This window comes from Esox lucius, chromosome 19 (genome assembly GCF_011004845.1).
Source record: "Esox lucius isolate fEsoLuc1 chromosome 19, fEsoLuc1.pri, whole genome shotgun sequence".
NCBI classification, from domain to species: domain Eukaryota; kingdom Metazoa; phylum Chordata; class Actinopteri; order Esociformes; family Esocidae; genus Esox; species Esox lucius.
This window is the reverse complement of record NC_047587.1, coordinates 6,108,220-6,133,512: the sequence shown is the minus strand read 5'-3', so window position 1 is coordinate 6,133,512 and position 25,293 is coordinate 6,108,220. Positions and strand designations below refer to the sequence as shown.

Below are 25,293 nucleotides of genomic sequence, written 5' to 3'. Positions count from 1 at the left end.
GTGCCACGCAAGAGATTATCCTACTGTACCCAAGATTATGATTTAAGGGAATTTAGTACAGCGGAATAAGTTGACACTAAAATATGCACTCAAAACTAAAAACATGGCCTCGGACGGCTTCCAAGGAGAGATATATATTATGTATATTTCAAGAGAGACTGCTAGGCTATTCCAAACACTTCTTTCCACTATTAATCAAAGCTGGACATTATGAAGAAAGCAGCACAGTGCTCCTGAAGCAAGACAGAAGCCCTTCGCACAGACAAGATGCATGACAATTACAATGGAGCTTCAGATCCCCTCCAATTACAGCTTCACATTCCCCTCCAATTACAGTGGAGCTTCAGATCCCCTCCAATTACAGCTTCAGATCCCCTACAATTACAGTGGAGCTTCAGATCCCCACCAATTACAGTGGAGCTTCAGAGCCCCTTCAATTAAAGTGGAGCTTCAGATCCCCTCCAATTAAAGTGGAGCTTCCGATCCCCTCCAATTACAGCTTCAGATCCCCTCCAATTACAGTGGAGCTTCAGATCCCCTCCAATTAAAGTGGAGCTTCCGATCCCCTCCAATTCCAGTGAAGCTTCAGATCCCCTCCAACAGTGCATGAACACTGATGGCACTGTTGGAGGTCGTCTCCTCCAGCGGAACCACGTGGTCCAGAACGCCGTTGTGTCACAGGCACAACGGGATGTTTGTACAAAGCCAATTCTTTAAACGGTTAGGCAACAGCCGGGGCTCGACTAGTATCAAATGTGTCATGGAGAGCAGGAACAGCTAATCACAGCACTCAGTGACTGGGTCGTAATTGTGCAGGATGAGGGCCAAGAACATCAACTGTGTAATACGAAGCATTAAAGAACCAACTGCCAATTGTCCCACAATAAGCCTAAGATACAACTATAATAGCCCGTTAAAAAGACAATGACTGACTAACTGAATAACAGTGCTTTACCAAATGCTGCTGAATCAACCGCAGGCTTCAATCTGATGTTTGTCTTCAGTCCACTGCTGTGTCTTGTACATGAGGCCAGCTTCTGGAGGCGGAGACCAAAACTGTAATTTGTCAAATTTTTCCTCAAAAACAAGCTGCAAAATACCAGGAAAAACAATAGGACCTGACAATAGGGTATGGAAGTTTATCAAAGTGCAGATATTCTACTTTTATGAATGGCATGGCAAAAAATTGTTGACTAAAATATAGGACAGCCTTGGTTGAGAGATTTTCATCAATACAACATTTTGTGCAGAACAGAAATACACAACAGCCATGGTTTCTTTTGTTCAGCGGTTGAGGGAACATAGCCGGTGTTCCATTAAGCCAGGAAGACCGTTATCTTGCTGTCATTTAGGCACTTTCAGCTTAGACGTCTCCTAGTGCTCCCGCCCTGTCCTCTTTTGATAAGAAGCACAACTCGCTATCGCCTCATGGAGTGGGATCTTAAAGTGTACTGTGGCAACGCTGCAACTGTCTTCTGAAGGCTTTAAATCCATTGAACAGCACACAAGTCCAGCAAACACGAGATACAACTCGCATTCCACTACAAGATAATTTGATTGCACACATCAGACACAGTCGACACTGTTGCACCATGGGACCAGGAAGGGGTAACAGAACCTGGTGGCATTCTTTCCCAGGCGTCTCATTACCAGAGAACCCCCATCTTTGTTCGCATCGAGTCATTACCAAACCATGAAAAGCTCACTGGGCAGACAAACACAGTGTGGGCCCTGACAATGAATCTGTTCCTCGTGCCACGCGGTATCAATCACTTCCATGGTTTACTCCCAATGCAAAACTCAGTGGGTGAGATGGACATTGTCTGCAGAAACACTTGACATCTAAGTGTGCAAGCTGTAAATACTATGTCACAAATGTTAAAATGATATGGGAGGGAGTTTGTAGAGCACTTCTGTCCTTGTGCAAGTATGAATAAAGGTTGCCTTCCGTCGTTACTAGATTTTTGTGGATTTTGAGAGGGTACTCAAAACCCAGTGCACAAAAAACATGTATGGCGCTGTGACATTGTGACAGGGGTCGAATTCATACAATTTTAAAAGTCCCACAAAGGGGACCAGCCATCTGTCGCAGTGCAGAACTGCGACCCACACTTTTATTCATCAACAGAAATCAATACCCCCATAATGTCAGCCTGTAGTGCCTTCATAATGTCAGGCGAATGACAATAGCCGAGCTGCATGGGAATGAATCTGAGGGAGCTGACAGATAATGTTGTCAATCTGTTCTGTTGGAACAAAGGGTCTGGGCCCTGGGAGCACATGTGGCACAGACCAGGCTGTACTAGCTGTCATTCAGGACTGATGCATCAGGGAGTGATAGGAGCACCACATTAACAGGCCTGCAATGTGGCTCCAAACAAGCCCTGATTAGTTTCAGAAAGAAGGCTGGCCTTTGATGTTTTTTTCGCAACACTGTGTTTTAACAGTCCTTGCGAAGATGTAAACAGCTTCAGGGAGCACCCCACACTTACATCTACGCTACGTACGTCCACACTAGGTACTTCTACTGTAGTTACTCTTACGGTAGTTACTCAAAGTAAATCAGACCTTAAAACACCAAACAGTGCTGGGATGTATTGACTTTAATGGCTCCCTAATTAGAAAGACTGATGATATTAACATGTGGTAAAGATGGCATGAGCTATCGAGATACGAACGCCTACAAACATCCATGCAGAGCCTCTGGTGTTACAGTGAGATCAGTAACGGCTCATCGGGTAAAAGGCTGCCCTTAGGCTGCAGCGGAGTTCACTGTCAGGATGTCTACCAGTTGGGCTCCATACAGGCTGAGAACAAGATAGCTCAAGGCATTCTCAGCAGTACGAGACAACAGCAGGCCGATCGGAAAGCAGTCTTCCATCGACGGTTTCTTCTCACTCCCCATCTGAACGCTCCTTTATTTTTCTTGGGAGGACATTTAGGAAGTCACATCAGTCTGTCAGACGAGCTGACAGCACAACATCTCAGCCCCTTAAACCTTAAGCTTCCAAGAAGTAAAAAACAGTTGCACACGGTCCCTCAGAACGTCACATTTCCTCACTAACCACAAATAAACCTCAGTCACTCGCCGTGTGTGTTCTCCTCTCGTCTGAGGGAAATAACTCACTGGGCTGGGTCGCCAGAGGCACAAATCACATATGCCAAGTTCAAAGGTGAAAAGAAATGCAATGGTATGAGAGCCTGAGGGTCAATGCACAGCCAAAATAAACCACGGGAGTCAAATGTGTTAACGTTTCAAACAGTGGTGGACTGAGACTATCGCAGACACAGTTGTGAAGTTTTTTACAAAAAGAACGTGCTTGATGGATGGATGAATGGAGAGAGAGAGAGAATCCGAAATGTGGCTAAATGCAGAACATGAACCTTTCTCCATATGGATACATTTCAAAGTTGTCCTCCTCTCAGAGCAAGGACAACTGGAATAACAATAAAATAGATTCCACATTGAACTTCATTATCATTGTTCTTACGTGCAAATAAAGCCATGTGTGTGGAACCGTCCAATACACTCAAAGAAACCCAGACACAGCCAAAACAGAAATCAGGTTGACGAAACCCTCACTACTCCGTCTGAGCAGAGAAAAGTCAGTTCTAGCTCCAATACAGATGACTTAACTAGGCAACATCTCTGGTTTAATTCTTTCATAACCCACACAACCACTTGGTGAAAATGCTCCAGAGGTCAGAGGTTACAGAGCTGGAGTGGATTCAACTGTTGCCCTCTCTCAGCGTTGTAGATGAAAGACTGGGGGTCATTTTTTCACTAATAAGAAACAATACACGTTAAAGAGCATACCATCAGGGTGGAAATAACTGCTGAGGTCCCAAAGATTTTCAGGGTGATGTGGGCTCAAAACACTGACAGACCTTGACAACCTCAGATCTTGGGCTCAGGATGACATCAAGTGCAGTACCGGCCAGGCCCACTACTGAGACCAGTAGTCTGGTTCCCAGGCATCCCCCACACTGCCTACCCAGAAATGATCCTTAAAATACTTTATTACTCATAACACACCATTAGCCTGATCCTTCACCCCCCCCCACCCCCCCCCCCCCCCACCTGCGGCCTCCCACATGACCTCAGCGAGGGAGGACCGCGGGGACATAAGAACAGACCTGTCACTTCCATCTGGTCGACCTGAGGGGAGAGCATGGTTGCCAACATTACAGTAGCTAAATCTAACTAACCACAGGTTCCCCTGCCCTTCATCTGACTCACACTCCACATTTAAGACAAACTGGATACTGTAATCATGTTTAGAAAGAAAAAAAAAATGCCCTGAACAGAATAATAAGAGAACCTCAAAAGAAAACGTGTATTTCTTTTCGGGCACTGGCTTTGCAAGAGTGCCTCTTCTCAGAGGACATTCGCTGCTTGAGAATAGTTGATTTATTCTCAATAGATATAATATTAAAGTGAAAACACTATTGTGTTTGAACATTTCCATCTCTTAGCCATGCCACACAATGCCAAGAGGAGACAACAGGGCAGCGTCAGTTGGAGTACAACAGGGCAGCGTCAGTTGGCCGTAGCAACACCCAGCTCGCCATCCCTTGGAGTGCGTCATGCTAACCCCGGCACATCCACCCACCAAGAGCTGACCTGATCGGTTCTGACAAGTTGGTCCACAAAGGTGCCAGGTCTTCTCTCTGCCCCAACGATGAGGTCTTATTTAACTACCCTCCCGAAACAACATCCGACACAAACAGGCACTAAATGTGCCTATCTTTGACTAAATAAGAATCTTCAGTGGCTGTTCAGACAATGGTGAGACCACACAGTCCCATCACAGTGCACAAGAGCCCTGGCAAGGCAGTGTCAAAGCCTTATCACTACGTGCCAATGTCCCTTGTTACTGGGTTACAAGGCCACCAAGATGTGGAACCGAATAGGATCGGCTCCAATATTGAATCTGCAAACTATAGCATCCTTGTTCGATATTGACAATAAAGGCGTCTTTGTTTCTAGTGGATTGGGTTCTTTTCTTCCACCCCCCCCCCCCCCACCCCCCCATGGCCCTCATTAATCCCATTAATATGAAGAGAGCCTTGCAACCCGGGCCTGGACACGGAATTACATCAGCCAACATCGGCCCTCTGCATCCAAGGCCTTGTCTACACCCATTACTGACTCACATTAAATCAAACCATTTGAGACCCATGTCTAAAGATAGCGGGAAACACTACACCAAATGGTTGCATCCCCAAATGGGGCGTCCCTTCAGACACTGTGGAGGGCGCCGTATAGCGAATATATCACATTACATGGTTATGCTGCAAGGGGTTCTACTCCTAGGACCTCTAGACAGCCCTCTCAAAAAATAAGACCTGCTCCCAGATGAGCGTCGAGTCTTCTTTTGACGGCTTAAGAGCTTATGACACATTAGTGCGTAACACTTTTTAATTTGTTTGCTATAAACTGCTGTCCTTGGTAGGATGATTAAATCTCCACTGACTATAATCTAAGGTGATTATGATTAGTCTGTCTCTCTGCCTCTCTGTCTCTCTGTCTGTCTGTCTGTCTGTCTGTCTCTCTGTCTGCGCGTATGCCAGTGGGGTGTTTAGGGCACCACATAACACATTTGGAAAGATAATCTGTTGGCTTTAATTAAATAGCCAGCAAAGACGAGAAAAAGCCAAGACGGTGAAGATTAATCTCCTATGAAGCTTTCAGGTTCAAGTTCATCCGCAGTGCTGTTCACCACAGGGCACTAAACCCAGTAACTACATATGGCCTGTTCCTCACCTCTTTAGGTGCCAGCAGGACGATCACAAAGCAAGCAGGCCTACTCAGACTGCGTGGCTTTCTGTCTGTGCACAGGACTTTTCGTGAAGCAGTGAGTGATCAGGCAGCCCACAGTCACGACACTGCCCCCCGCACAGGGCAACATTCTGCCCAGGCAATCACGGAGGCAATTTACTCCTCTTCATAGGCCCGCAAAAAGTGCCAGACCTGTCCAATTTCCCGCATGGGCAACACCAGAAAGCCCCAGCAATCAAACCCCTGTGGTTTGATACCTTCCACCTCACGACGGAGAGGGTGAGGCCCGATGGATGGATGTCCATAATCTTAAGACCCAAGTCTAGACACCATCTGGACGGTGGTGGTCACGGCGATCTGGTGGCATCTCTGGAACACGTGTGTCGTGTTGAATGGCATCCATAATTAAAAGATAATTGGCATGTGCAGGACGTGCGCGTGACATGTCGCAGTTCATCAGCTTTCCAATCCACCCACAGAAACGTAAATAGAACATCACATCAAAATGATGCTTGTAAAATCACGTTATGACACAGCAGATATCCAAAGGCATATTGCTCTCCCCCAAAGTCCTCGATTTGTCCGTCCCAATACCAGGTTTGATTACCAACAGCAGTGGTCTGACAGCGAGAGCTGGAAGGGATAATGACTGAGAAAGTTCACCTCAGCGCAGCAGGGTCAAGACAGCCGACACACAGATCACCCAGTGGGAGCTGCCAGGACACACGGCGCTGCGGAGGGGTCCATGTAATAGTGTTGACAGTCGCTGAGAGAGGCGCTGACCCAGAAGGAAAGGTCGGTGAAAACTACCCCAGAGTTGGTTAACAGTGTTGTTGCGTGACATGCCCCCCTCTTCCTGTTGGGCTCTGTGAAGCCTATGTGATGTACAGTGTGCCAACGCAACACATTTTCATTATCAGCCTTGGAATACTGAGAACATTTTCCCCAATGTATTCGACGAAATACAGATGCTTATTTCAGTGGCGGTTCATTGCAGGATTATACTCAGGAAATGCATAGTTAGGCCAGCTCTTAAATGTATCTGTTTGTCAAGAAAAATACCAAGTTTTCCACAAATTGTATTTTGAGGTTGGTCACAGTGAGAAAAATATGAATTGAATCTAGCCAACCGTTTCCCATGACCTAACTGAACTATTGTGCTGAAGCAACCCACAACACACTGAACCCTCTCATTAATTAAATATGTATTTTTAGCAACGAATACACAAAGCTTCTTGGAACTATCTTGCGGTGAGAGTATTATGTGGCAAGGATGAAAATAGCATACTGTTCAAGCTCTTCATATCTGCTGAATAGTATTTATGAAAAGATGTCAAACCAACTATCTGGAGTTGGAACTGTGCTGATTTTAGAATAGCTGAAAAAGTTTCAATGTGACCAGAATAGAAGCCCACCTCCAAATATTAAAGGGAACAATATCTGAACGACTCAACATTTTTTATTAAGAGATAGCCATTATGGAAATGATAGCGTCTACAGAAACCATCATTCCATACTTAAACTATTTCCTGAAAAACATAATGAGGGCCACCCTAGGTGTGATTGGAATCAAGTGGAAGCATTCATTTTTCAAAGGAAATGAAGAGGAAGCCTGAAAACCAGATGGTTCCGGCTTCCGTGGTCCGTGCTCAGGCGTTTCTTTTTTCGCCTGCTACATTAGCATAGAGTCAGGCTAGAACAGCACGGAAGGAGCTCGTATTTAAATGGTTTACCATACAAATAGGGGAACACATCAAAACTCTCCAGTCTAAATCATCTTCAAGCAAGGAACATAAAACGGCCAGTGCGAGAATAATGCAAAGGACACCGCTGACACGGATGACTTAGAAGGCCCCATCGCCGTCTGTATATCTGTCATTCAATCCAGGCTGAGAGGAACGCGTTCCTCCGCCTCAAACCCAAGCAGGGGAGAAAACCCTCAACGCCTCACAAACACGACCATCTGGCTGCAGCCAACGGAGGATTATAGCGGGAGGTCCGGCACGCCTGGTGAGAGTCTGTCGTCCATGCATCCAGCCCACTCTGGAGGACTCCACTAATTACAGGGAACTGGCAGAAACTGGAGGAGAGATGCTCAGACTGTTGGGTTAACGCCCTCGGGCCCGCTACGTTACCACAGTACAGGGGCGGGCTGGCCCAATCCATCCCACTGGGTGGACATTAAGACAAGGCTGGAGCTGGGCAGAGCCAATCCAGACAGCAGCACCACAGAAACCCAGCCAGGGCCAGGCCAGCAAAGGCTATTTACAGGTCAGAGGCAGACTCACGCGGTCAGACGACCTAGAGATGTCAGGCCTTCAGTGCAGACAAGGGCGGGGAGAGGAGATACCTTTTAAAAGGTATCTGAAGGCCGTTGCATTTTATTTCTTTATCCTGGATTTGAAGGCACGCGCACGCGCACACAGACACCACTTGGAGCACAAATCGAAAGGCTGAGGGTGTTAATGGACAGAAAGCTCCTCAGAGGTGGGTGTCATCAATGTGAATTATTACAGTTTGACTCACTCAGCCCCTCCTTGCTGTGGCATATGGGAACATACATCATGTCAAGGCTATTTATAAACATATTATTGGACAGGCAGGCAGGGAAAAAACTATGGACCATTAATCCATTCTGAACACAGTCCCAACTGATGTCAACAGATTAAATATCTCCACATCATAGAAGACAGACAATTCTGAGTCGACACAAACCGGTCAATAAACACGGTTTTCCACGGCCTCTTCTCAACTTAGGAACTTCAAATCACCTAAACATGTGTCCTAGCCTTAAAGCATTCTACACTCTGGCCAACAAGAGCTGTGCCACATCAATAGACTGTAGTTCTAAATTCCTTGAAGAACTAAAAGATTTGACGAGCCTTTGTCAGGCCACAGCAATACTAAGGTAGCTTTGACCTCAAAAACAACCAACGTAATATTTTCACACTTTCATATTGCCTTTCAAACAACTTCACATTATAGCTGAATAACTCATTCTCTTCATCACAGGGCGCCACAGCAGAAAACATTATAGTAGAGTAAAATTACTAGAAGCTTGTTTAACAACTTCACATGAACTAAGTTTACAGAGTAATTCAATACTAATACAGATATATTTACAGTATATATTTTGTTAATGCATTCACTGTACTTCACTCAAAACCGTGGTGTAGCCTTCTTCAAAACAACACGGTATAACTCAAGCAAATCTAAATGCATGTCCCAGCAACATCAACTGACTGGAGACCACCTGGTTACTATGTACAACCATACTGAATGCATGTTTTTACATTTTTCTATACACTTTAGTCACAATGGAATACCATGGCGTTTTTCTCTCAGAACAATAGTGAATATTATTTAATTATGCAGACCCAGATTCACCTTTGAGCTTTCATCAGTGTAGTCCGTTTTTTTCTGAGTAGAGCAGAGAGTGCGTGCACTAGTGTATGACACTGACACTCAAAATCAATAATTACATGGTGACATATATGTGAGGGGAAAAAAAGATAGGTTGCTTGCGTAACAATTGGACTTGTGCGGAAACTCCCCGTTTGAACAGAGGTAAGAAATATCCTAGTGAGGACAATTATCTAACAATGACACAATTACCATTTGCCTCCACTGAACCTGTAAACGATTAAAAGTGATGTCACACTTGCTCCTTCTCACCAGGTCACACCAACAATGGCCCGCTCTTCGTAACACTCACTACGTTTTCTTCCTCACTCTCACTACGCAGTTTGTCGGGTGCCATGTCACAAGAATTTCATTGTGCCGGATGACGCTGTGTTGTTCGGTGCATTTGGCAAATAAACCTTGACATTTGAAACCTTTTCGGTAGAATAACCCCAATGTTGAAGAATCATTGGTCAGGCTGTGAATCTGGAGAAAAATGAAAACCAAGGAGCACTTTACGGAATAAAAACGAGATATCGTACAGAGGTTCACATTAGGAAAACAAATCATTTAAGTGTTTTCGATATTCCAGTGAAAACAGCTGGATCCATAATCTGGAAGTGGAAGCTTCACACCACCCAGATTGCCAAGGAAAAGCTGTCTCTGAATACTCAGCACTCAAACAAGAAGGATACTTGGAAGAGACTCCAAAGGAGGCCAGTAATCACTTTGAAGGAGCTACAGGGACTGGATATTTTGTTGAAATTAAAGGAAGTGCCTTAATAGCAAACAGGTGACTATCCCACAGTTGCCCAGTCAGTGTTGACCATAATCCCACTCAGAATATGAAGCACTATTTGAAAACTGCTGTCCACATGTATAACCAGCCTGAACAACGTGAGATCAACCTGAATCTCCTAAAAATATGCCAAAATGACTATCACAGTGAAAAGCTGCTACATACTTCCCAAAATCCTTAAAGCTGTTATAGCAGCAAAATATGGCTCTGGCAAATATTAATGTCACCATACATTAATACATTTTAAGTGTCAATATATTAAAATAAAATATTAAATAGAACAAAGTGCAGAAACCGTAATTCTGAAATATTAGATTATTGCCAGGGGCTTGAAAGTGTTCGCAAGCCACCGAATATATCGTTTTTCATTCTTGTCATGTAAGCATCAGAATGTTAGCGCTAAAATGGTGCATCAAAGACAACTCAGCGGGACGCTAGAGGATCTGTTAAAGGGGCACAACCACAACGGTATAGTATTAGCTATTCCACATTCAAGTGTCTAAACCAACTATGAGGAGAGTACAATACAAATTTATAGACAAACCGGGGAAAAAAAAGTTTCAAAATCTCAGGCCTTGGAACAATTTTGGGAAAAAAGAGCATTTGAAACATTAAATGAAAACAATCCCCAAAGACATCTTTTGGTCATTTATGCTAGTAATACAGTAAAAATCATACAAATGGTCCCTTTAAATAAAGAATGTGTCTTCTTTCTCTTGAGTGTAGCTTTCTGTGATTGTGTATTACGTACTTGAAGTTAATATGAAATGCATTACAGCCCACCATGTGTATATAGTACATGTATATATGCTGGGCTATGTGAAATGAGCATTTGGACTCAACATGTTCTTTGGGTACACACTGCTAAAAGTGCACAACTGCTGTACATTTGCTAAAAGATGCAAACTGAATTCAAATGACCATCATATATAAACAGATTTTTCTGATAAGTCCTATCTGATCTGATAAAAGCTATACAAGAAGGCTCTCACATTCATGGTTAAAACTGAGTAAAAAAAAAAGTCCTGGAGTTTATTATGTAATGGAAGCTCAGTTTGATTTACATTAAGTTTCTCATCCACAGGCATGATTTCAGCCATCGTGAAGCTGCCTTTTGCAAACTGCATCACATCAGCTCCTTCTCAAAGCAAACCACACCTTCTCCAATCAGAGCATTGAGCCTCTGTCCACTTGTTTTCAGCCCGGTCCTCTCACAGCAGGGCCCAGAGGGACCCAGAGGGCCACTGACGCCTGCTGATTAAACACCCAAGTCTCAACAAACCACAGGCACTGAGACAGATGGGCCAGTCAGTAGATCACATCTCAGAGGTAAATTATATTGTGGATATGGTTTAGGGTTTGGGGACAGTATAAGTGGGGTCGCGTCATAAATTTAGATTATAATTTGGTTAACAATTTAGGATATCACAGTGACATGCAGATGTGTGTCATGACCAGATACACACACACACACACACACACACACACACACACCATCAACAACCAACAGGCTGACATTCCTAACGTGCACATGGACACATCCCAGGGACCCTGAAGCGGTCAGTGGCTGCCTTACCCTATTCACACTGCAGCCACTCCCAGGCAGATTTATGAAAACTGATCAAAGCTGCTCTCACATGAGCAACGGCATGTCCGCAGCACAAAGTACAAAGGCACAACGCATCTACTCCTGTGTAAGTTTAGGATTGTTTACAGGGATCATTTAGATCATTTAGATCATAGATCATAAATAAAATGACCGTAGATGGAAACACAACTTGCTGTAGATGCTCAATGAGCATCTTCAGGCAATATTTTAATGGTGTTTATTACCCCTCTTCACGCATCCACTTTTAGAAACACAACCACATACACTAAAAACCTTATTTCCTAGAGGGCACCGATGTCCAACAATGATGATAACTCAATTTCTGAGTGGATCGTTTACAGGCATTGGGCTACTGAACGAAATATTGTATTTACATTAATAAAACCCATAAGTAAACTGCATTACTTACATATTCATGGAACATACCTTGAGCTGAGTTTGAAAACCCATCATGTAAATTTAGACATCAGGAACTTAAAGCTAAAATAATGAATCAGTGGACCATGCTGTTATACTACAGCATTAGGGCTAACGGATTTATTAGAGCAAATTATAGCATAAATGATTTTAGGCAGCCTACTGTTGTTATTTCTTGTATAAAAAAATAAATGAATGGTGTTTTTCATTACTGACATGACACTAGCCCGAGTTACAATGTATACAATTATTAATAGAATAGTTTTGTAACGTTGTCTTCGTTTTACCAGCAACACAATCTTCTTTCTTCTCAGGACTCAACTTTATGAAGTGACTTGCAGGCAACTGGCAAACAAGTGTCTGCTGTTTACCGAGACCTTGTACTGTAGCCAACACAGACCAAGCAGGCATGTCATCCTCCCTTGGCCCACCATTCTGTAAGCTACGTCAAAACATGTTGCCTAGAGATGTGAGCACATTTGATAACGGCAAACAAATACATACGCTATCATTATATATACCCATTTTATTATTTGACTGTATCGGCAAAAACAGCGAGTGACATGTGACATGGTGTCTTGTCATTCATTCGTGTACCTGTCATCGTAGCAGAAATCGGCGCCCAGAGTGTTGACATAGAGGACCAAAGCCACCGCGCTGCACACGAATTCTGGAATCATTTCTCCAACCAAAAAAAAAAAAAAACAAGGAAAGCAATCGTAGAAAAAACAACGGAGACCGATCTTAAATGTGATCTCTATTCTCTCTCTTCGTCTTTGTCAATATTTCTCTGCGAAAACAGAAATTCCAATTCCCCATCCTCGCAAAGTGTTGAAAGTGGATAGTCCAGGTATCCTCCTTCTAACCCATTTTGAGCTAGAGGAGGACAACTTTGATCCGACACGAAATAAAGCAAAACGGCCAGCATTTACGGTATCTATGACTGTATTTGCACGCCTTTCCTTCAAGACTGCACGAGTAATGCATACTGGTCCGCTGGATAAACGTCGTGATTGAGCCGCGTGTGGTTCAAAGGATCCTCTGCGCATGTGCAATGTCCCTCCTCCCAGCAGTGAATAGAAAAAAAGGATGCTGATTATTTAGTGATTAGTAAATCATGATGATGACAAACTTCTTGATTGCTAAACCTCTGGTATCCCAATTGCCATTCAATTGATATTCTAGACATATAGCCCCCTATGAGTGTGAACATTCTCGATTTGAGGGAATAGTGAGACACAAAGTGAAAATAAGGAGCTAGGCAACATTACCCCCTAATCTGGTTTTAATCCCAGCAGTAGACTACAAACGCGGTTGTGGCCTCACACGGCAGGGCACACAAAACACTGATCTGCCGTCTGCAGCTGCATCTCATTTTTAATGTAAATATCTTAATGTAGACCCAGGATAGGCACAAAAGGATACACAATCTGGTTTATTTCAGCTTCAAACGTCTGTTAATATAATATAAAATCGAAAAAAGGAATAATGATTGAACTAGATTTGTAGATATAGATGTATTGATGAGAAAAATGTTGACCCTGTATATTCCATGCCTGCCTTCAGAAACTGAATGCTTAGACGCAAAAAACCTGAGGCCAAAGACATACAGTATACATAAGCAGCTACAATAGAAAACATAACCAGCTTTGATAGTGGAGAGTTTATAAAAGGGGTTCATCAAGCTGCTACGGTCTATTTTGTAAAAGAAAATCTACGGCAGAAAACGAACGCAACCTTGGGGGACATTCTTTCTGGGGGACGTAGGGACAAAATATAAATGACCACTATCCATGATAGATACAATTGTTATCCTCTACTGCAATTCCAGCCAGACAGTGTCTTTCCAATTATTAACTTTTTGCTTTCCACACTTGGCCATTGCTGGCTGCTACGAGTGGTTTCAATCGTCTTAAAATACATGTCCAGTAGAGGGCTCACATGGCAAGAGGATGCACAGGTTTTCACTGTAAAAGTACATTTTACTATAAAAAGAAAAAAGCATGCACTTGAATTATATAATTATTTGAGTATTTGAGATTGCACACAATAGAATGTGAGACAGCATGGGAACAGGTGAGAAGAAAAGAGAAGCTGGATCAATCTCTGTGTCCATAGTGTGTTCTAACGTGTGTGTTATAGAGAAAGAAGCCGGTATGGTCCACTGCATATTGATGCATTGCTATTTCAATAGAGATAGCCCCATTCTAGGAGCAAGGAGTCAATGTGCAACAAGATCTCATTGTTTGACTTCCTTGAACAACATTTGCCCGTACATGTCAATTTTAGACAATTAAGGTAGTATTTTCCAAACTGTTTCATTCTTTTTCTTCATGTGGGACATGCACTTCTGACAGTGGAGGGAACAATGCTTACTCCACCCCACACGCCTGAGATTCAGAAAAAAACACATCTGCTAAATGACTTGAATATAACTGTATAGTCTACTAGAAACTACACATTTTGAAGTACATAATCTTGCCAAAGTTGCCTTTCAACTGAGCCCATTTTAACTGCTATCAATAATCACTTCTTTTGAGAAATGGTGCTCATTCTCCAATTTGAAAAAGTATATCATTTTGTGTTCAATTCCTTTTTGTAGTTGTGAGTAAACCATGTGACATTTCACTGCACTATTTTAATTTGATCTAAGTAAGCTCACAGATTGGAGGGTTTTTGTCTGAAAGGCAGCCAGCAGGCGGAGAGAAGCCAACCTTGACATATCCTGCTGGGTGTCAGATGTCGCCAACAGTCACCAGTCAGATGGGTTCACTATTTAACCCAACATCATTCAGCAGGCACTTTTATGAAGAGCAACTAACTTTATGTAGTGAGGTCAGAGATTAAACTGGGATTTGGGAAGTAGGGGAAAACGTAAAGACAGTGGAAGTATGGGAGCTAAGTTGCCTCGAGGTCTCATTTTGACCAAATGAGTAAGAGCTATTCAACCACTGGCTCCCCCTGAATTTAACCCCTGAATAAAAGGGCATACACTTTCATACTGGCCTCTAATATGAATTGAACCCACTACCCATACCACCCGAGCAACACAAAGATATTATTAATGAATGGCAAAGATGATCCAGCCGGGAGCATTAAATTAAGGCTACAATGTTATGATTACCGTATATCCCATTACAGAAACCCCCTAATGATGTATCATGTAAAAATGTATTTCCAACATGTCCTCCAAACTGTTTGCTCATGCCCCACAGTTTGGGAACCACAGGGTCATATTTTTGGAAAGGTTGAAGCAAATGCATTTCTAAAATTAATGCCTAACTCTGGGATTTATCCCTCAAGACTTTGCCGTACACAGCACCCAAAAACAAGCCGAGAGCCTACTTTATGTTACAGCCTCTCACTGCCATTGCCCCCTAGTGTCCCGTATTAAAATCATTAGCAGGATGTCCCCGCCTCTCAGGGACCATGGAGAACGTTGAAGACTGTAATGGATGTGCTATGACCTCTGTGCAATGTGACAGTTAACAGAACAGCAGGACTGGTTCTGGTAACAGACATTTTCAAGAATGAATTAAATAGATCTTTACAACTGACCCAACGTCAGCCCACAACTTGAATGTCTGTGATTAGCAAATGCATTTCTTTATTGATATTGATGCCAATATAGTTAAACCAAGCAGTTCAGCTAATAGTTACTACTGAATACAAAGGATATTGTAATTTATGTTGAAATCTTTAACAGCTCTAATATAATCGTCTCAAAGCTGCAATCTGTATTCAATAATTTATTTATTTAGCAGAAAGCACACATTGTTTATATACACCAACATAAGCAAAATACACTACATTTGAAACATAATTCTACATTCTGTATTTTAAACGTCATGTCTCTCCAAAACTAGAGCCATACCAGTGCCCTGGAAATTTGTCAGTAAAACTAAGAAGATAATTAAAACAAAAATTATTCTAGCCCCTCCCATTATGTTTTAATGAACTTTCATGAAATGGTGTACCAAAGCTTGGAGGGAATTTCCCTTGCACCGGATTCATCAGTAGGAATCTAATAACTGTTTGTTTGACCTGGTAGAGTCTAATACCTGTTTGTTTCACCTGGTAGAGTCTAATACCTGTTTGTTTCACCTGGTAGAGTCTAATACCTGTTTGTTTCACCTGGTAGAGTCTAATACCTGTTTGTTTCACCTGGTAGAGTCTAATACCTGTTTGTTTCACCTGGTAGAGTCTAATACCTGTTTGTTTCACCTGGTAGAGTCTAATACCTGTTTGTTTCACCTGGTAGAGTCTAATACCTGTTTGTTTCACCTGGTAGAGTCTAATGCCTGTTTGTTTCACCTGGTAGAGTCTAATACCTGTTTGTTTCACCTGGTAGAGTCTAATACCTGTTTGTTTCACCTGGTAGAGTCTAATGCCTGTTTGTTTCACCTGGTAGAGTCTAATGCCTGTTTGTTTCACCTGGTAGAGTCTAATACCTGTTTGTTTCACCTGGTAGAGTCTAATGTCAGTTTGTTTCACCTGGTAGAGTCTAATACCTGTTTGTTTCACCTGGTAGAGTCTAACGTCAGTTTGTTTCACCTGGTAGAGTCTAATGTCAGTTTGTTTCTTTTTATTGCTTTTGTGTGCGGTGAAGCCAAAGAGAAATGTCTGCATTACATAGACAATCATGTTTTTTCTAATCCCTTTTCTAATATAGTTGCTTCAAATGAATCAATAACTACATTTTGAAAGTGATTCAATTGTGAATGTGCAATCATGTGCCATTCTCCCACATTTAATTCAGACTAGCATTTTAGAAAAAAAGCTGTACTATACACTGATGAGCCAAAACATTTTGACCACCTGCCTAATATGCTGTTGGTCCTCCACGTGTCATCAAAACAGCACAGATACGCTGGGGCACGAACTCTACAAGACCCCTGAAGTTGTTCTGTGTTATCTGGCACCAAAACATTAGCAGCAGATCCTTCAAGTCCTGTCAGTTGCGAGATGGAGCCGTCGTGGATCGGACTTGTTGGTCCAGTACATCCCACAGATGCTCAATCTGATTGAGATCTGGGGAATTTAAAGGCCAAGTCAACACCTTGAACTTGAAGAACCTTGAACCATCCATTCCCAAACAAAATGTTCAGTGTGGTAAGGCACATTATCCTGCTGAAAAAGGAATACCATTGCCATGAAGGGGTGCACCTGATCTGCAACAATGTTTAGGTAGGTGGCACATCACAAATCCCCAAAATAATATCACATTTTGATTTGTCAGACCACGGGACAGTTTTCCACTTCGCTTCAGTCCATATTAAATGAGCTTGGGTCCAGAGAAGGAGGCGGCGGTTCTGACTCTTGTTTATATCTGGTTTCTTCTTTGCATGGTAGAGTTTTAACATGCATTTGTGGATGGAGTGATGTACTGTGTTGACAGACAATGGTTTCCTTAAGTGTTCCTGAGCCCATGCAGTGTTTTCCACAACAGAATTGAGTCTGTTTTTAATGCAGTGCCATCTGAGGGCCCAAATATCAAGGCCATCCAATATTGGTTTTCGGCCTTGTCCCTTGCGTACAGAGATTTCTCTGTATTCTCTGAATATTTTAATGATATTATAAACCGTAGAAGATGAGATCCCAAAACTCCTTGCAAATTTACATTGAGAAATGTTATTCTAAAATTGTTGCATTATTTGCCCGCGCAGTCTTTCACAGAGTGGTGAACCCCTCCGCATTCTCACTTCTGACAGACCCATCCTCTCTGGAATGTCTTTTAATACCCAATCATGTTACTGACCTGTTGCCAGTTGACTTAATTAGTTGTGTAAGATTCCACCAGATTTAGCTCTTTAGCATTACACAACATTTCCAGTCTTTTGTTGCCTCTTTCCCAACCTTTTTGAAACGTGTTGCTGGCATCAAATTCAAAGTTGGCATATTTCTTTCAAGAAACAATTAATTGTCTCATTTTCAACATTTGATATGTTATCTTTGTACTATTTTCTATTGAATAAAAGGGTTTAAATGATTTGCACATCGATGCATACTGGTTTTATATACATTTTACGCAACATCCCAACTTTTTTGGAAACAGGATTGTAAAAGAAAACCGGACTCTTTGGACCAGGCCACCTTCTTCCACTGCTCCAAGGTCCAGTTCCAATGTTTGCATACCCATTTTAGGCGCTTTCAAAGGTGGACAGGGGTCATCAGGGGCACTGTGACCAGTCTGTGGCTACGCAGCCCATTACACAGCAAGGTGTGATGCATTGTGTGTTGTGACACATTTTTCCCATAATCAACATTAACATTTTCTGTGACTTTTCTGTGCCACAGTAGACCCTCTGTCGGATCGGACCAGACGGGATAGCTTTCGTTGCCCTCGCGCATCGATGAGCCTTGGGTTTGTGGTTCGTCCCTCCTCGGACCAATGTCAGTAGGTATTCACCACTGCTGACCGGGAGCACTCCATTAGCCTTGCTGTTTCAGAGATGCTCTGACCCAGTTGTCTGCCCAAAACATTTTGGCCCTTGTTAAAATAATTCAGGTCTTTACTCCTGCCCATTTCTCATGCATCCAACATGATTTTCGATCATTACCATCAGATCTACTTAGACAGGCCTTTTTAGGAGATTATCAATGTTATTCGCTTCACATGTTAGTGTATATAATGTTCTGGCTCTTCAGTGTATAAGACATACATATGGATATTAATGACTTACTAACAGTACAAACACTACCTATGATATAATCCTACTTTTCACAGATCCAGTGTTGTTTAAATGAACAGTTATCATCACTCCACTCCCCTGGGTCTACAGAACGGTGTACAAATTCCCCACAGTCCTGGTCAGTTCCATTCCAGCTATTAGGCTGTCCAACCTCCCAATACCTGTAGAAGAAACCACATATTGAGTCAAACTGTCCACTGTCTCAGAGCCTACTACTCCTTTAAGGGATTTGTAAGTGACAATACAACGTCTTACGCAATTGTCAATGGTGTGCCGTTGACCCATTTCCAGGTCCCCTCAGCATGTGCGTCCGTCAGACCCATCCACATTTTTTCATTTGCTCCATTTAACCTGTTAATAAATATCTGTTGTGTCACAGAATAAAACGTTTTATTAGACAAAGCCTCTATCTCCCACCTCTGTCTCTGTGTCTCACCTGTTCCTCTTCACTGTTTATGATCACGAGGTTTGCGTCTCTCCCCAGACAGTCCTGTCTGCTTTTCTCCCAGGTTTCATTTGCAGTTGACAGGAAGTAACAGCTCGATTCAAACTTCCTCCATCCTTCTTGACAAGGTCTACCTAGAAGTGTTAATGTTCCATCTTTAGGTACACTGATGGGTTTCACTTCCACTGAATGAATTGTCAAGAAGAAACACATGACACATGACAGCCAATATAATCATTTTAGTCATATGATTCACCTTTGATTTTCTTGGTCAGCCTTTCTGTTTCTCTCTGTAGCTGATCTTTCTCTTTAGTGAGTGTCCTATAGCTGGTCTGTAGCTGGTCTCTCTCTTTAGTCAGATTGTTATAACTGGTCTGTAGCTGATTTTCGTCCTTAGTCATTTTGCTGCCGCTGGTGTTCGTGTTGTCTCTTTTCACACAACAACACTGGGCTGCAACATATCTGTCTATCTGTGTTTTCAAATAGTCACACACATGTTCAAAAACTCTAGCTGTACTGTTATCCAGAACCACAAACCATCAGTGACACATTTTGTCTTTTGTCACAAACTACATAATTATCACATAATAAATACAAAATAAGTCATTCTTACCATGGTTTTTGACTGTCTTGTTTGCAATCAATACATAATATAACCTCTAACAAAAAAATATTTTCCGTCCTGTTCTCTCATCATGTCTTTTATAGTGGAAAAAAACAACAATGTCAGCACATATTTTCCCTTATTTGGGAAAACAGTAAAAAACTAAAACGGTTGAATGGTCAATTCAGATTGGAGAAGTTGAGCGTGAACTTCACGTTAATATTGAATGTGATGAGTAATGAGAAACTATACAATTGTAGGCCTTATGGTTAGATCGCGTGATTTCTGAGAAAAATGTCTGCATATGATCTAGAAATAAATGCCCACGTGAGTCGCTGTGTCTTTAGCCACTACATCATGGTGCTATACATTTACCCAGTGTCGGTGTAGCATCACAGCAGGTTTGAATATTTCACTAGACACCATTAAGCATTGTGTTAAACGTTTCTTATTAAGTTTAACTCCACCACATCTGTGAATTGTATGGCTTTTGCCACTGGCCGTTTAAACAGCTTATTAGCCAGTAACAGGCTTACTAGTATCTTACTTACTTGAACTTAACACAGCCTAAACTTTTTCATGGCACAAAAACATTTGTTTTCTTTCACTCGTGAATCGCATTGATACAATAATTATCAATATACAGTAGGTGATGACAACTGAAGTGAAAAGACGAGAGAATTGTGGAAACCCCTACTCTTTTACTGCCCAAGGGCTTTTTATCTAGCCTATATTACCCCACAAATCATGCACGGATGAGTATCTCGAAAATTCCCCAGAAATAGTCGCAATATAAACAGTTTTATTTTAGGCTTACTATAACATAGCTACTGAAGGTGTAGCCAGTGAAGTTTTTATCTATCTGGAACAAATCCTTATGTATAATTTACTTTGTCTGTGATGAGATTGGAATGAGGGACATATTGGTTACAGGTTTGCGTCTCTAACCACTATGCTATTTAACAAGGGTCAGTTAGTCACTCACTTACTGACTCAGTCAGTAAGAGACATTCGCTCTTCTTGTGCGGCTCCGTTTACGCGGTCAGGAAAAAAAGAGAAATAGGGTGTAGTAAAAGGATGTTTTTGCTGAACAAAACAAGGCAGTGTGTATCTTTTTCTACTGAACTGTCTCTCACCCCACATTCTATAAGTCTTTCACTTCCCCTTTATTTTATTATGCTTGTCCAAGTGGTTCTGTAGTATTGTGCAGATGCATATTGTGTGAAAATAAAAGCCAGTGCATCTTAAGCCGACTGCTGTCAGAATGTGAATGTTGGGTGTGAATGTTGGGTTTGTTTAAGCTGCCATGATGCCAAATATTTCGGTCCCCAGTACATAGGCAGACCCATAACTTAGCTAGGGTGTCTGTCCTCTGTGAGTTGGCTTGAGGCATTAATGCAGAGGGTCGAGTGACCTGTGCTTCTTTCAAGGTATTCTTCCTAGTGAAAAGTTCTTGTTTTACAGCAGGACCGTAAAATGGGGGCAAGGTCATGAGGCCAGGGTCATGAGGCCAGGGTCATGAGGCCAGGGTAATGAGGCCAGGGTCATGAGGCCAGGGTCATGAGGCCAGGGTCATGAGGTCAGGGTCATGAGGGCAGGGTCATTGGGGCAGGGTCATGAGGGCAGGGTCATGAGGGCAGGGCCATGAGGGCAGGGTCTAATGGCTCTAGTCATTGATAAGTGCAGTAGCGTGTTTTCTCCCCAATATCCATGCACCCGTCTTGTACTTTTTTCACTGTTGGCGATTCCTAGAGGACACTGTGCCCAAATACAGCCTCACGCCCAACGTCAAGCTCTGCAGTCTAATTCCCTGATCTCTGGAACATCCCAAGGACATTTTAGGAACTTTTTGGGATGTTGTATTCTGGTATACTGGAGGCTTTTGTTCCAAGTGTGTCAAAACACTAATAAGTAAACAAATAAAATGGTTTTAAGTTTTAAGGTAAAACTTACTTGAACATAATTACTACACTGACTTTTCAATAGGACCCCACCTGGAAGTCAAGCTAACAACTGTGTATTTTTGATATGCTGATAATCCTAGAATTTCAGACGTTCCCTACACATTCATTACCTATTATCAATCTCTGCCATTTCCACCCCTCTGGCTATTCTCCAAAAATCTAGTGTATTAACGCATTTCAGAAATGTAATTTTGATCCACAGACATACAGGGCTAACCAACCACCTCATCTACCCAACCGCATCTTTACAAAGTCCATCAGAAGGTGTAACATTTTCATTCGTTCATAGCAATGCAATGTGGGCAAATATAAATAACAGCTGGAAACAGAAAACCGATCGTCATTCTACAGGTGATGCGTAGTAGTTACTGTCTCAAACGAAAGCATTGTGCCTGGCTACAGTAATGTCACTGTCCTTTGTTCTATAATGTAATTCCTTCTCTGTGGTTCCAATCTACAACCCCCTCATATGTCAGGTCCAGGCTGTGTGGATGCCTCTAGCCATCTCTGCACTGGTCTGGGGGCCACAGTCAGGACCTGGCAGAAAATAGATGCCTCTAGCCATCTCCGCACTGGTACGTGGGCAACAGTCAGGCACCTGTACATTGTTGCCTCTAACTGGAGACCCACTATTAGTAGTTTGTCCACAACACTGGGTGGATCATTGTTTATGCCTCCTGTGTGGTTGTTGTGGTTATGGTTGTGCCGTGCCTTTGGTTTTGTTGTTTTTGCAAGCCTACATTAAAAAGGTAATGTCTTGCTACCACTCTGTGCCTGTGTCCTGCCTTCTCAACCGTGACGTCACGCATATTGTCGATCATAATGTTTCTTTCCAGTTGGGATATCAACATCTCCTGCCGTCCAATCTGTGCTCCAATCATGGCAGTCAAGACTCATATTGGGCAAACAAGGAGACACAAGGGGAAAAACTCCATCATTAATTCAAAATATGTCATTGCTTCATCCTTATCTCGCATGGCTTGCTCAGCAGCGAAATACAAGGCTTCAAAATGAATCGTGTCATCCCTTCAGGTTGGATGGCCTAATAGAGGAGGACAGGCTGCTGGTGGCTGGATAGAGCTGTGAAGTCAGTAGGATGTCGTCTACTAAGGTCTCAGTAATCAGTTATGCAGTTTCACTACCCATTAGTCAGGTGGGTTTTTTCCAGCAGTAGCAGGACTATTTATAATGCATAGATTGGTGGTGTGGCTGTGTGACTAGCTACCAGCTCCCATTATCTCATGGACGGTACTGGTACTGTACATGCCGGTCTGCTGCCGGGTGTCGTGTAGCCATACCTCCACTTGTCTGGTATCATGCTTCCCTTAGAGGTCTGCATAATTAGGCAAAAACTGTTTGAATCGAAAGCTGTTGGATCACTGGCTTGAAGCGACAATGTTCACATTTCAAAAACCCTCGCTATGGGGCTTTGGAGCTTTATGTTGTTTCTCAGAGAATCAGGGTTAGGGTTAGGGTTAGGGTTAGGGTATTCTTTTCTTCTGAGGCAGGTCCAAGCATGGCCAATATTCCATGTGTAGAATTTGAGGAAGCTTGTGGCCTGAGCTGGTCCAGCGTTCCTGGCTGGTCAAGTGCACATACGTAACTCTGTAGCTTGGGTACGATTCCAGTCCATGGCAAATTCAACACATACTTGCTGTCTTTCATGTGTCAATAAAGCACAACATCCCCAAAAATATGCATTATCTTCAGATAATTTGAGGAAAGTGTTAAAAAGTTACTTTCAGGGTCTAAATAAAGCAATATTTTCCCCCCTGTACCATTGTGTCAGCCTCCATTATCTCTTCAGCGGGCCATATCTGCCCCTGTGATGGAAAGGTGGAGAGGATTGTCAGTTCGGGTCATTTCCACCAGTCACTTTCTACTATGTGACTGAGTTCAATGTTTTCATGCCCATAAAACTCAACGCATCCGTATTTTACGCTTCGGTACCCACACCTGCACACATCTGCAACCTATAGGAAGACGTCAAGGTTATTTTCAGACTAGAGGGAGCGCTTCATTCATTCAAACAGCTCAGAGAGGAAAAAGAAAGACTGGGAACGAAGCAAAAAAAAACAACAAACGCAACAAACACAATAAAAACATTACTTAAAAAATATCCCATGTCCCGAAAGGCAGCATATTTGAAGTGTATTATTTTAGAACCACTTAAGTTGTACTTCATTTTACAAAACAGCATTAAAGTAGTATTTGATATATATATATATATATACACTCACCTAAAGGATTATTTGGAACACCATACTAATACTGTGTTTGACCCCCTTTCGCCTTCAGAACTGCCTTAATTCTACATGGCATTGATTCAACAAGGTGCTGAAAGCATTCTTTAGAAATGATGGCCCATATTGATAGGATAGCATCTTGCAGTTGATGGAGATTTGTGGGATGCACATCCAGGGCACGAAGCTCCTGTTCCACCACATCCCAAAGATTTCAGAACAGTGAACTCATTGTCATGTTCAAGAAACCAATTTGAAATGATTCAAGCTTTGTGACATGGTGCACTATCCTGCTGGAAAGTAGCCATCAGAGGATGGGTACATGGTGGTCATAAAGGGATGGACATGGTCAGACACAATGCTCAGGTAGGCCGTGGCATTTAAACGATGCCCAATTGGCACTAAGGGGCCTAAAGTGTGCCAAGAAAACATCCCCCACACCATTACACCACCACCACCAGCCTGCACAGTGGTAACAAGGCATGATGGATCCATGTTCTCATTCTGTTTACGCCAAATTCTGACTCTACCATCAGAATGTCTCAACAGAAATCGAGACTCATCAGACCAGACAACATTCTTCCAGTCTTCAACTGTCCAATTTTGGTGAGCTCGTGCAAATTGTAGCCTCTTTTTCCTATTTGTAGTGGAGATGAATGGTACCCGGTGGGGGCCTCTGCTGTTGTAGCCCATCCGCCTCAAGGTTGTGCGTGTTGTGGCTTCACAAATGCTTTGCTGCAAATCTCGGTTGTAACGAGTGGTTATTTCAGTCAAAGTTGCTCTTCTATCAGCTTGAATCAGTTGGCCCATTCTCCTCTGACCTCTAGCATCAACAAGGCATTTTCGCCCACAGGACTGCCGCATACTGGATGTTTTTCCCTTTTCACACCATTCTTTGTAAACCCTAGAAATGGTTGTGCGTGAAAATCCCAGTAACTGAGCAGATTGGGAAATACTCAGACCGGCCCGTCTGGCACCAACAACCATGCCACGATCAAAATTGCTTAAAACCCCTTTTACATCTCCTTTGAAGCAACTGCCATGTAATTGGTTTATTAGATAATTGCATTAATGAGAAATTGAACAGGTGTTCCTAATACTCCTTTAGGTGAGTGTATATATATATTATATATATATATAATGTTTGTTGTTCCTAAATAATTAACTTCATATTGCTTTTTGGTTTGAGAGTATGAATATGGAATCCAAGGATTGACAAAGGTCAGTAAAAGATTATTTGATACTTATGCTGTACACAACTGGAACAAACCACCAGAAGATCTTAGACGTGCCTCAAACGTATACATTTTTGAATCTAGGTTAAAAACACTTTTCT

The 25,293-nt window shown here is 42.5% G+C and overlaps 2 protein-coding genes across 4 annotated transcripts in view; both read right to left on the bottom strand.

Annotated features, from left to right (window-relative positions):
• The window catches only part of tmtc2b (transmembrane O-mannosyltransferase targeting cadherins 2b), a 102,311-nt gene extending 89,298 nt beyond the window's left edge, over positions 1-13,013 (bottom strand). For 2 of the 3 annotated variants that reach the window (XM_010883300.5, XM_010883301.4), the window contains exon 1: positions 12,607-13,013. In XM_010883300.5, the coding sequence (XP_010881602.1) occupies positions 12,607-12,689 (83 nt within the window). In that variant the 5' untranslated portion in view covers positions 12,690-13,013. The remainder of the gene's footprint in view (positions 1-12,606) is intronic. The other variant, XM_020040497.3, reaches the window with a different exon arrangement.
• A 5,635-nt stretch (positions 13,014-18,648) lies between these two features.
• LOC109616954 (CD209 antigen-like protein A) lies at positions 18,649-24,535 on the bottom strand. The gene is made up of 5 exons (XM_034288035.1): positions 24,505-24,535; positions 19,403-19,489; positions 19,138-19,280; positions 18,957-19,066; positions 18,649-18,862 (listed from the first exon to the last, which is right to left on the bottom strand). The coding sequence occupies exons 1-5, from the start codon at positions 24,533-24,535 to the stop codon at positions 18,724-18,726; spliced, it is 510 nt and encodes a 169-aa protein (XP_034143926.1). The 3' UTR covers positions 18,649-18,723.
• Between the last annotated feature and the right edge of the window lie 758 nt (positions 24,536-25,293).

Excerpts from the sequence above, each read along its gene's own strand:
- LOC109616954 (XM_034288035.1), bottom strand. The coding sequence starts at position 24,535 with ATGTTGTCTGGTCTGATGAGTCTCGATTTCT. Across the intron at positions 19,490-24,504 it reads TCTGATGAGTCTCGATTTCT|ACCAGCTACAGACCAGCTAT; the intron begins GTTGAGACATTC and ends CTAAAGAGAGAG. Across the intron at positions 18,863-18,956 it reads GGCACACCATTGACAATTGC|GTATTGGGAGGTTGGACAGC; the intron begins GTAAGACGTTGT and ends TTTCTTCTACAG.